The sequence below is a fragment of the Sebastes fasciatus genome, chromosome 14 (assembly GCF_043250625.1).
Source record: "Sebastes fasciatus isolate fSebFas1 chromosome 14, fSebFas1.pri, whole genome shotgun sequence".
NCBI classification, from domain to species: Eukaryota; Metazoa; Chordata; class Actinopteri; order Perciformes; family Sebastidae; genus Sebastes; species Sebastes fasciatus.
The window spans coordinates 33,259,667-33,271,581 of record NC_133808.1 but is presented as its reverse complement, the minus strand read 5'-3'; the positions used below and the strand labels follow the sequence as shown (position 1 = coordinate 33,271,581).

Here is an 11,915-nt window from a genome sequence, read left to right as displayed (position 1 = left end):
AACTATAGAGAACTACAGTATTTATACATGAACTATAGAGAACTACAGTATTTATACATGAACTATAGTATTTATACATGAACTACAGTATTTATACATGAACTATAGAAAACTACAGTATTTATACATGAACTACAGTATTTATACATGAACTATAGAGAACTACAGTATTTATACATGAACTATAGTATTTATACATGAACTATAGAGAACTACAGTATTTATACATGAACTATAGAGAACTACAGTATTTATACATGAACTATAGTATTTATACATGACCTATAGAGAACTACAGTATTTATACATGACCTATAGAGAACTACAGTATTTATACATGACCTATAGAGAACTACAGTATTTATACATGAACTATAGAGAACTACAGTATTTATACATGACCTATAGAGAACTACAGTATTTATACATGACCTATAGAAAACTACAGTATTTATACATGAACTACAGTATTTATACATGAACTATAGAGAACTACAGTATTTATACATGAACTATAGAGAACTACAGTATTTATACATGAACTACAGTATTTATACATGAACTACAGTATTTATACATGACCTATAGAAAACTACAGTATTTATACATGAACTACAGTATTTATACATGAACTATAGAGAACTACAGTATTTATACATGACCTATAGAGAACTACAGTATTTATACATGAACTATAGAGAACTACAGTATTTATACATGAACTACAGTATTTATACATGAACTATAGAGAACTACAGTATTTATACATGACCTATAGAGAACTACAGTATTTATACATGAACTATAGAGAACTACAGTATTTATACATGAACTATAGAGAACTACAGTATTTATACATACTATAGAGAACTATAGTATTTATACATGACCTATAGAGAACTACAGTATTTATACATGACCTATAGAGAACTACAGTATTTATACATGACCTATAGAGAACTACAGTATTTATACATGAACTATAGAGAACTACAGTATTTATACATGACCTATAGAGAACTACAGTATTTATACATGACCTATAGAGAACTACAGTATTTATACATGACCTATAGAGAACTATAGTATTTATACATGACCTATAGAGAACTATAGTATTTATACATGACCTATAGAGAACTACAGTATTTATACATGACCTATAGTATTTATACATGAACTATAGAGAACTACAGTATTTATACATGAACTACAGTATTTATACATGACCTATAGAAAACTACAGTATTTATACATGAACTACAGTATTTATACATGAACTATAGAGAACTACAGTATTTATACATGAACTACAGTATTTATACATGAACTATAGAGAACTACAGTATTTATACATGAACTATAGTATTTATACGACCTATAGAGAACTACAGTATTTATACATGAACTATAGAGAACTACAGTATTTATACATGAACTATAGAGAACTACAGTATTTATACATGAACTACAGTATTTATACATGAACTATAGAGAACTACAGTATTTATACATGACCTATAGTATTTATACATGAACTATAGAGAACTACAGTATTTATACATGAACTACAGTATTTATACATGACCTATAGAAAACTACAGTATTTATACATGAACTACAGTATTTATACATGAACTATAGAGAACTACAGTATTTATACATGAACTACAGTGTTTATACATGAACTATAGAGAACTACAGTATTTATACATGAACTATAGTATTTATACGACCTATAGAGAACTACAGTATTTATACATGACCTATAGAGAACTACAGTATTTATACATGAACTATAGAGAACTACAGTATTTATACATGACCTATAGAGAACTATAGTATTTATACATGAACTACAGTATTTATACATGACCTATAGAGAACTACAGTATTTATACATGACCTATAGAGAACTACAGTATTTATACATGAACTATAGAGAACTACAGTATTTATACATGACCTATAGAGAACTATAGTATTTATACATGAACTACAGTATTTATACATGACCTATAGAGAACTACAGTATTTATACATGACCTATAGAGAACTACAGTATTTATACATGACCTATAGAGAACTACAGTATTTATACATGACCTATAGAGAACTACAGTATTTATACATGACCTATAGAGAACTACAGTATTTATACATGACCTATAGAGAACTACAGTATTTATACATGACCTATAGAGAACTACAGTATTTATACATGACCTATAGAGAACTATAGTATTTATACATGAACTACAGTATTTATACATGACCTATAGAGAACTACAGTATTTATACATGACCTATAGAGAACTACAGTATTTATACATGACCTATAGAGAACTACAGTATTTATACATGACCTATAGAGAACTACAGTATTTATACATGACCTATAGAGAACTACAGTATTTATACATGAACTATAGAGAACTACAGTATTTATACATGAACTACAGTATTTATACATGACCTATAGAAAACTACAGTATTTATACATGAACTACAGTATTTATACATGACCTATAGAGAACTACAGTATTTATACATGACCTATAGAGAACTACAGTATTTATACATGACCTATAGAGAACTATAGTATTTATACATGAACTATAGAGAACTACAGTATTTATACATGAACTATAGAGAACTACAGTATTTATACATGAACTATAGAGAACTACAGTATTTATACATGAACTATAGAGAACTACAGTATTTATACATGAACTATAGAGAACTACAGTATTTATACATGAACTATAGTATTTATACGACCTATAGAGAACTACAGTATTTATACATGACCTATAGAGAACTACAGTATTTATACATGACCTATAGAGAACTACAGTATTTATACATGAACTATAGAGAACTACAGTATTTATACATGAACTATAGAGAACTACAGTATTTATACATGACCTATAGAGAACTACAGTATTTATACATGAACTATAGAGAACTACAGTATTTATACATGAACTATAGTATTTATACGACCTATAGAGAACTACAGTATTTATACATGAACTATAGAGAACTACAGTATTTATACATGAACTATAGAGAACTACAGTATTTATACATGAACTATAGTATTTATACGACCTATAGAGAACTACAGTATTTATACATGACCTATAGAGAACTACAGTATTTATACGACCTATAGAGAACTACAGTATTTATACATGAACTATAGAGAACTACAGTATTTATACATGACCTATAGAGAACTACAGTATTTATACATGACCTATAGAGAACTACAGTATTTATACATGAACTATAGAGAACTACAGTATTTATACATGAACTATAGTATTTATACGACCTATAGAGAACTACAGTATTTATACATGAACTATAGTATTTATACGAACTATAGAGAACTACAGTATTTATACATGACCTATAGAGAACTACAGTATTTATACATGACCTATAGAGAACTACAGTATTTATACATGAACTACAGTATTTATACATGACCTATAGAGAACTACAGTATTTATACATGACCTATAGAGAACTACAGTATTTATACATGACCTATAGAGAACTACAGTATTTATACATGACCTATAGAGAACTACAGTATTTATACATGACCTATAGAGAACTACAGTATTTATACATGACCTATAGAGAACTACAGTATTTATACATGAACTATAGAGAACTACAGTATTTATACATGACCTATAGAGAACTACAGTATTTATACGACCTATAGAGAACTACAGTATTTATACATGAACTATAGTATTTATACGACCTATAGAGAACTACAGTATTTATACATGACCTATAGAGAACTACAGTATTTATACATGACCTATAGAGAACTACAGTATTTATACATGAACTATAGTATTTATACGACCTATAGAGAACTACAGTATTTATACATGAACTATAGTATTTATACATGACCTATAGAGAACTACAGTATTTATACATGAACTATAGAGAACTACAGTATTTATACATGACCTATAGAAAACTACAGTATTTATACATGAACTACAGTATTTATACATGACCTATAGAGAACTACAGTATTTATACATGAACTATAGTATTTATACATGAACTACAGTATTTATACATGACCTATAGAGAACTATAGTATTTATACATGAACTATAGTATTTATACATGAACTACAGTATTTATACATGACCTATAGAGAACTACAGTATTTATACATGACCTATAGAGAACTACAGTATTTATACATGACCTATAGAGAACTACAGTATTTATACATGAACTATAGAGAACTACAGTATTTATACATGACCTATAGAGAACTACAGTATTTATACATGACCTATAGAGAACTATAGTATTTATACATGACCTATAGAGAACTACAGTATTTATACATGACCTATAGAGAACTACAGTATTTATACATGACCTATAGTATTTATACATGAACTACAGTATTTATACATGAACTATAGAGAACTACAGTATTTATACATGAACTACAGTATTTATACATGACCTATAGAAAACTACAGTATTTATACATGAACTACAGTATTTATACATGAACTATAGAGAACTACAGTATTTATACATGACCTATAGAGAACTACAGTATTTATACATGAACTATAGAGAACTACAGTATTTATACATGAACTACAGTATTTATACATGAACTATAGAGAACTACAGTATTTATACATGAACTATAGAGAACTACAGTATTTATACATGAACTATAGAGAACTACAGTATTTATACATGACCTATAGAAAACTACAGTATTTATACATGAACTACAGTATTTATATGACCTATAGAGAACTACAGTATTTATACATGACCTATAGAGAACTACAGTATTTATACATGACCTATAGAAAACTACAGTATTTATACATGAACTACAGTATTTATATGACCTATAGAGAACTACAGTATTTATACATGACCTATAGAAAACTACAGTATTTATACATGAACTACAGTATTTATACATGACCTATAGAGAACTACAGTATTTATACATGAACTATAGAGAACTACAGTATTTATACATGAACTACAGTATTTATATGACCTATACTATAGGTCATGTATAAATACTGTAGTTCTCTATAGGTCCTATAGAGAACTACAGTATTTATACATGACCTATAGAGAACTACAGTATTTATACATGAACTATAGAGAACTACAGTATTTATACATGACCTATAGAGAACTATAGTATTTATACATGAACTATAGAGAACTACAGTATTTATACATGACCTATAGAGAACTACAGTATTTATACATGAACTACAGTATTTATATGACCTATAGAGAACTACAGTATTTATACATGACCTATAGAGAACTACAGTATTTATACATGACCTATAGAGAACTACAGTATTTATACATGACCTATAGAGAACTACAGTATTTATACATGACCTATAGAGAACTACAGTATTTATACATGACCTATAGAGAACTACAGTATTTATACATGACCTATAGAGAACTATAGTATTTATACATGAACTACAGTATTTATACATGAACTACAGTATTTATATGACCTATAGAGAACTACAGTATTTATACATGACCTATAGAGAACTACAGTATTTATACATGACCTATAGAGAACTATAGTATTTATACATGAACTATAGAGAACTACAGTATTTATACATGACCTATAGAGAACTACAGTATTTATACATGACCTATAGAGAACTACAGTATTTATACGACCTATAGAGAACTACAGTATTTATACATGACCTATAGAGAACTACAGTATTTATACGACCTATAGAGAACTATAGTATTTATACATGAACTATAGAGAACTACAGTATTTATACATGACCTATAGAGAACTACAGTATTTATACATGACCTATAGAGAACTACAGTATTTATACGACCTATAGAGAACTACAGTATTTATACGACCTATAGAGAACTATAGTATTTATACATGAACTATAGAGAACTACAGTATTTATACATGACCTATAGAGAACTACAGTATTTATACATGACCTATAGAGAACTACAGTATTTATACGACCTATAGAGAACTACAGTATTTATACGACCTATAGAGAACTATAGTATTTATACATGACCTATAGAGAACTACAGTATTTATACGACCTATAGAGAACTACAGTATTTATACATGACCTATAGAGAACTACTTCAGATCTGATCTGACGATTCAAATAGCTCTATCTGCTGGACTCTCTGATTATTACACCTCCTGTGTCTTTATTCTCTAATGGAAGATGAACTCAGGAACTTGACTTGGTGATTGATCAGTAAAAAACAATAAAATAAAAAAGGTGAAGTTAAAAAGTTAAGGACAGTTAAATACAATAATTATATACACTTAAGAATGATAGAATATACACATATTGTACATATTATGCGAGGATATGTGGTGGGTCGGGGGATGAAGGAGGGAACTGTGATGGTTGTTGAGGCCCGTTCAGGTGTCTGGTGGTTCTGGAGCTTTCTGAAGAGAGTGCCGATGTTAACTGAGCCAGAACCAACTGGATCTTTCTGATAGTTAACGTTAATATCGTCATGTTGATCGTTAGTAAAACTCTTGTTCCGTCTCTCAGCCGTCCAGATCGTGAAACCGATTAAGGACAAGCAGTGCTCCGAGTCTGAGAACGTCACGTTTGAAGTGGAGGTTTCCCACGAGGGCATCGACGCCTTCTGGACCTTCAAGAGGCAGCCGATCAAATCCGGCGGCAAGTACAAGATGGAGTCCAAGAAGAAGCACCACACGCTGACGGTCCTGAACGCCATGAAGGATGAAGAGGGCGAGTACATGTTCGCCGCTGGTGAGAAGATGTGCAGCGCTTCACTCACCGTAACAGGTAAGCCGATTCGTCAGCAGTCTCAGAGACGGTTTCTACCGCCAGGTAACACGTTGTAGTGCTGACTGGATTATCTCCTGCCACCAGGTGGCGCCATCAAGAAGCCCCTGCATGATCTGGTGGTGGCGGACTCCCAGACCTCCGTGCTGGAGTGTGAAGTCGCCAACCCCTCCGCCGAGGGCAGGTGGCTGAAAGACGGCCATCCCGTGGACCTGAACGAGAACACGCTGAGCGAGGTGGACGGCGCCGTCAGACGCCTTGTCATCGTGATCACCAAAGCCACCGACGTCGGAGAGTACACCTACCAGGTGGCCACCTCCAAGACCTCCGCCACCCTGAAAGTGGAAGGTAGGTCAAGACACATCCCTACATTTATTTCATAAAGGAGCTGTGGAAGGACGGAGTGTATGATTCATCTTGTTCCTCCATAGTCTAGTGACAAAAATCACAATAAATCAGAATATCAAATACTTAAAAATCACAATACATATGGAATGGAGTGTGATATTTGGTAAACATCTCTCCCCATCAGTGGCACCACTGACCCTGTATTAACACTGTTTGTATCCACAGCTGTGAAGATCAAGAAGACCCTGAAGAACCTGAACGTGGTCCAGACTCAGGAAGCCGTGTTCAGCCTGGAGCTGACCCACGAGGACGTGAGGGGGGCGCAGTGGATCAAGAACGGCGTTGAGATGCAGTCCAGCGATAAATACGAGATCACTATTGAAGGCACGGTGCACACCCTGAAGATCAAGAACTGCACCACGCAGGACGAGTCCGTTTACTCCTTCAAACTGGGAAAACTGTCGGCCAACGCCAGACTCAACGTGGAGAGTAAGCCACCGCTGGTTTTTACAAGTCCACTCACAAAGAAAAGTGTTCCATAGCAAATTGTAAAAGTGTCACATATTTCCCCGCAGCCATCAAGATCCTGAAGAAGCCGAAGGACGTGACATCACTGTTGGGCGCAACTGCCGTATTTGAGGTGGGCATCTCGGAGGACGACATCCCGGTGAGGTGGATGTTCAACAACGTGGAGCTGAGGCCCAGCGACAGCTACAGGGTGCTCTCTGAGAAGAAGACCCACAAACTCATCGTCCAGGACGTGGACAACAGCAAAGAGGGCGAGTACACCGCCGTGGTGGGCCACCTCCAGTGCAGCGCTCGCCTCATCGTCGAGTGTAAGTGTTAGCATAGCACAGCACGTTAGCACTCTTTGAAAATGACCAACATGAATCATTATTATTGTTGAGCTGAGTGTTGTCAACCAGCAGTTCACTGTTGAGTTACTACTTTTGACATCTCTCTGCATGGACTTTATGAAGCTAACGGAAACACCGGCTTCCGGCAGATATTCTTTCTGTATTATTAAACGTCATGAAGAATCATCATCCTAAAACAGCTGCATGTTCATGCTTCCCCTCAGCCCTGCGAGTCACCAGACCCCTGAAGAGCGTCCAGCTCCCGGAGACCCAGGTGGCCACGTTCGAGTGTGAGGTTTCTCACTTCAACGTGCCGTCCACCTGGCTGAAGGACGGCGTGGAGATCGAGATGAGCGAGAAGTTCAGGATCGTGGTTCAGGGGAAACTCCACCAGCTGAAGATCATGAACACCAGCAGGGACGACTCTGCAGAGTACACCTTCGTCTGCGGCAACGACCGCGTGTCCGCCACGCTCACCGTTAACCGTAAGCTCTTCAGCTGCTCTCTCTGATGGAAACATCACATCATTCTCCACAGTCAGGACTGACAGCTTTGTTGTTGTTTTCCAGCCATCGTCATCTCAACGATGCTGCAGGACCTGAACGCTCAGGAGAAAGACACGGTCACATTCGAGGTGAACGTCAACTATGAGGGAGTCACGTACAAATGGCTGAAGAACGGCGTGGAGATCCGGTCCACGGACAGATGCCAGGCTCGCTGCAAACAGCTCTCTCACACTCTGAGCATCAGGAACGTTCACTTTGGAGACAGCGCCGAGTACACCTTCACGGCCGGCTCTGCACTCACTACCGCCAAACTCTACGTCGAGTGTAAGACTTGTTCTGATTTGGTCTCCACCAACTCCTGCTGTCAGTCTCTGACTGTCTGTCTGCTGGTAGGCAGGTAGTGTACAGTGACTTCATCAGAGCAAACAAAGCCAACATAAAGGGAGAACTGCAACCACCAGAACACCACAAGAACCACATTAGCCCTCAAGAACCTCCCTAATGACCACCACTAGTACCTCCTCAATGACCAAACCATTCAAAGAGCCTGTAGAACCTCCAAGAACCCAAGACCATTAGAACCTCCCAATGACCACTAGAACCTCCCAATGACCACTAGAACCTCCCAATGACCACTAGGACCTCCCAATGACCACTAGAACCTCCCAATGACCACTAGGACCTCCCAATGACCACTAGAACCTCCTAAAGGAACTGCCCTGTATGGCAGCATGGCATCATGAGCTGTGTTGATGAGATCATTGAACGTACAGTAAAGTGTCATTAAGAGGCTAAACTGGTCGGGTGTGTGGTGGCAACTTCTGTTTAATAAAGTACAAAGTCAAAGTCAGAACCTTTCTTTCGGTTAGTTTAATTCAAACATCTGCAGATTGACCCGATATATTGTATAGCATTTTCCAAAACCTGCCCTGTTGACACGTCTGTCACAAACACACCCGTCGGTGGTGAAAATATCTTTTACTCTTTCAATGAATTCTCACCTAACCAGAAAGACCGTGTTGTTTGAGTCACCTGGATCCTCGGATCACAACGGTGATTGAGTCCCGGTCCCCCCCCCCCACTACTACACCCTGTTTGATGGGGAGGTTGAGGTTAGAGTCCCAGACTCCAGCCGTGCATGGTCTTTACCTTCGGCACTGAGTTCCAGGGGTCCCCCTCACACGAGTGATCCTGCCGACAACGCCACGTTTGTGGTGGCAATTTCTGTTCATATAAGCACAAAGTTAAAACGTATCTTTCGGTAAGTTTAATTCAAACATCTGCAGATTGACGAGCACAGTCGACTGAGTGAGCTGAAGCAAGTGAGCCCAGAAGAGAGGAGTTTTTAATACAACATGCACACACTGACACTTGCGAGATCAGGGAAAGATAGAAAATTAATCAGTATCTCTAAGCTGGTATAGAACAGCATCTTCACAGACAGCAGAGCACTTCAGAACATCTTATCTAGGACAGTCATGACTTGTCTCCGGACATTAACTAAGACACTAGCAGTTTGTTATTTGCGGAGGATTAAAACGTGGGGTCTCTTTACATTTTTGCGCTTATTTCACAGTATATGGGGTCTTAATGTCTTTACAAGTACATGGTTAACGTTTATTAGCTTGCACCTGGGGGTCTGGGAGTTTCTAACAGCAGATATTAAAATTTCCGTCTCAGGTGTTAATTCTATCAGACTGATCTCCCTGTTGTTTGTTTGTTTGTTCCGCTGCAGCTCGCGTGGTTGAGTTTACTAAAGACCTGAAGGACCTGAAGATCACAGAGAAGAAGAGAGCGACTTTTGAATGTGAAGTTTCTGAGCCGAACATCCAGGTGATGTGGATGAAGGAAGGTCAGGAGCTGGAGATGTCGGACAGGTACAGCAGTAACTCTTCTACGAGCTCTACCAACATCAAGAAAACAAAATAAATCAACTTCCTACGTGACCTTCTGTTTGTCCTGCAGATATAAAATGACCTCGGATAAATTCGTGCACCGCCTGGTTCTGCCGTCAGTCCGCATGTCTGACGCCGGAGAATACACCGCCGTGGCCGGGTCAAGCATGTCCAAGGGCACCCTGGGAGTGGCGGGACGGGACATCAAGATCTCAGAGCCCGCTAGCAGGGACATCACTGTGAGTTCATGTAGTTATCTACCTACTAATGATTCGCTATTTAAGATTTTCCTGTGACTTATAAATAATCACATATTTATCCCAGGAATTCTCACCATGAATTAATTCAGATTTTAACAACAGAACTGCAAATAATGAACTGTTATGTGTAGGGATGAACCGATACCACTTTTTTCAGACCGAGTACAAGTACTTCCATTTGGGTACTCTCTGATACCGAGTACCGATACGAGTACTTCTCTTTGCCAAAAGACCCTCGTTAACAGCCAGCTGGAGGGTGTGAGCGACACACGGCAGGCTGGGGAGTCCCGCATACGAGGCTCTAGGTTGGCTTGGAAAGGCTCGGGGCGAAGGTGCTTCCCGCAGCCCCAGACAAAGTGTCACCGGGGCGGACTGTCACCGGGGCGGACTGTCCTCAGTGCGCCCCAGCCGCGTCGTGCCCCCAGGGCGGGGCTCGGCCTACGTAAAAGGCGCAAAGGGTCTGCGGCGATGTCGGCAACCCACCCGACCCGTCTTGAAATACGGACCAAGGAGTCTAACGCACACGCGAGTCAGAGGGTGCAAGCAAAACCCCGTGGTGCAATGCAAGTGAGGGCCTGCGCCGCCGGCTGAGGTGGGGTCGGGCACACCACTGACTTGTCTCGCCCACAACGTCGGGGAGGTGGAGTGAAAGTAAAGTGGTAGCAGTGCCGTAGTATCGGAGCCGTTTAGCAAGTACGAGTACATGAGCACAGTATCGGACCTGATACTGGTATCGGTATCGGTGCATCCCTAGTTATGTGTTGTCTAATTGTCTGATGCTTTACCTTAATGCTCGTTAGTTTATGTAGTAGTAGATTCTCTAAAAAACGTTTGATCTACTAAAACATGGTTCCTGCAGGCGTTTTTCCAGATTTGATTCCCATTCGTCTGTTTTTGCAGGTCGTTGAGAAACAAAGAGCGACCTTCGAGTTCGAGGTGAACGAGGACGACGTGGACGGTCGCTGGCTGAGGAACGACGTGGAGATCCAGTTCTCGTTGGAGGAGCGGTTCAACTATGCCACCATCAGGAAGCTGCACCGTCTCACTATCTCCGAGACGTACAGGAGCGACGCCGGAGAGTACACCTTCATCGCCGGCAAGAACAGGAGCACCATGATGCTCCATGTCAGACGTAAGAGACCTGCTGATC

At 38.2% G+C, this 11,915-nt stretch overlaps 1 protein-coding gene across 1 annotated transcript in view; it reads left to right on the top strand.

Annotated features, from left to right (window-relative positions):
* ttn.1 (titin, tandem duplicate 1) overlaps positions 1 to 11,915 on the top strand; it is a 227,197-nt gene that overhangs the window by 31,961 nt on the left and 183,321 nt on the right. The window contains exons 24-32 of the mRNA XM_074658001.1: positions 6,639 to 6,899; positions 6,987 to 7,247; positions 7,473 to 7,736; positions 7,823 to 8,083; positions 8,329 to 8,589; positions 8,674 to 8,934; positions 10,346 to 10,487; positions 10,576 to 10,744; positions 11,666 to 11,897. Coding sequence (XP_074514102.1) covers positions 6,639 to 6,899; positions 6,987 to 7,247; positions 7,473 to 7,736; positions 7,823 to 8,083; positions 8,329 to 8,589; positions 8,674 to 8,934; positions 10,346 to 10,487; positions 10,576 to 10,744; positions 11,666 to 11,897 — 2,112 coding nt within the window. The remainder of the gene's footprint in view (positions 1 to 6,638; positions 6,900 to 6,986; positions 7,248 to 7,472; positions 7,737 to 7,822; positions 8,084 to 8,328; positions 8,590 to 8,673; positions 8,935 to 10,345; positions 10,488 to 10,575; positions 10,745 to 11,665; positions 11,898 to 11,915) is intronic.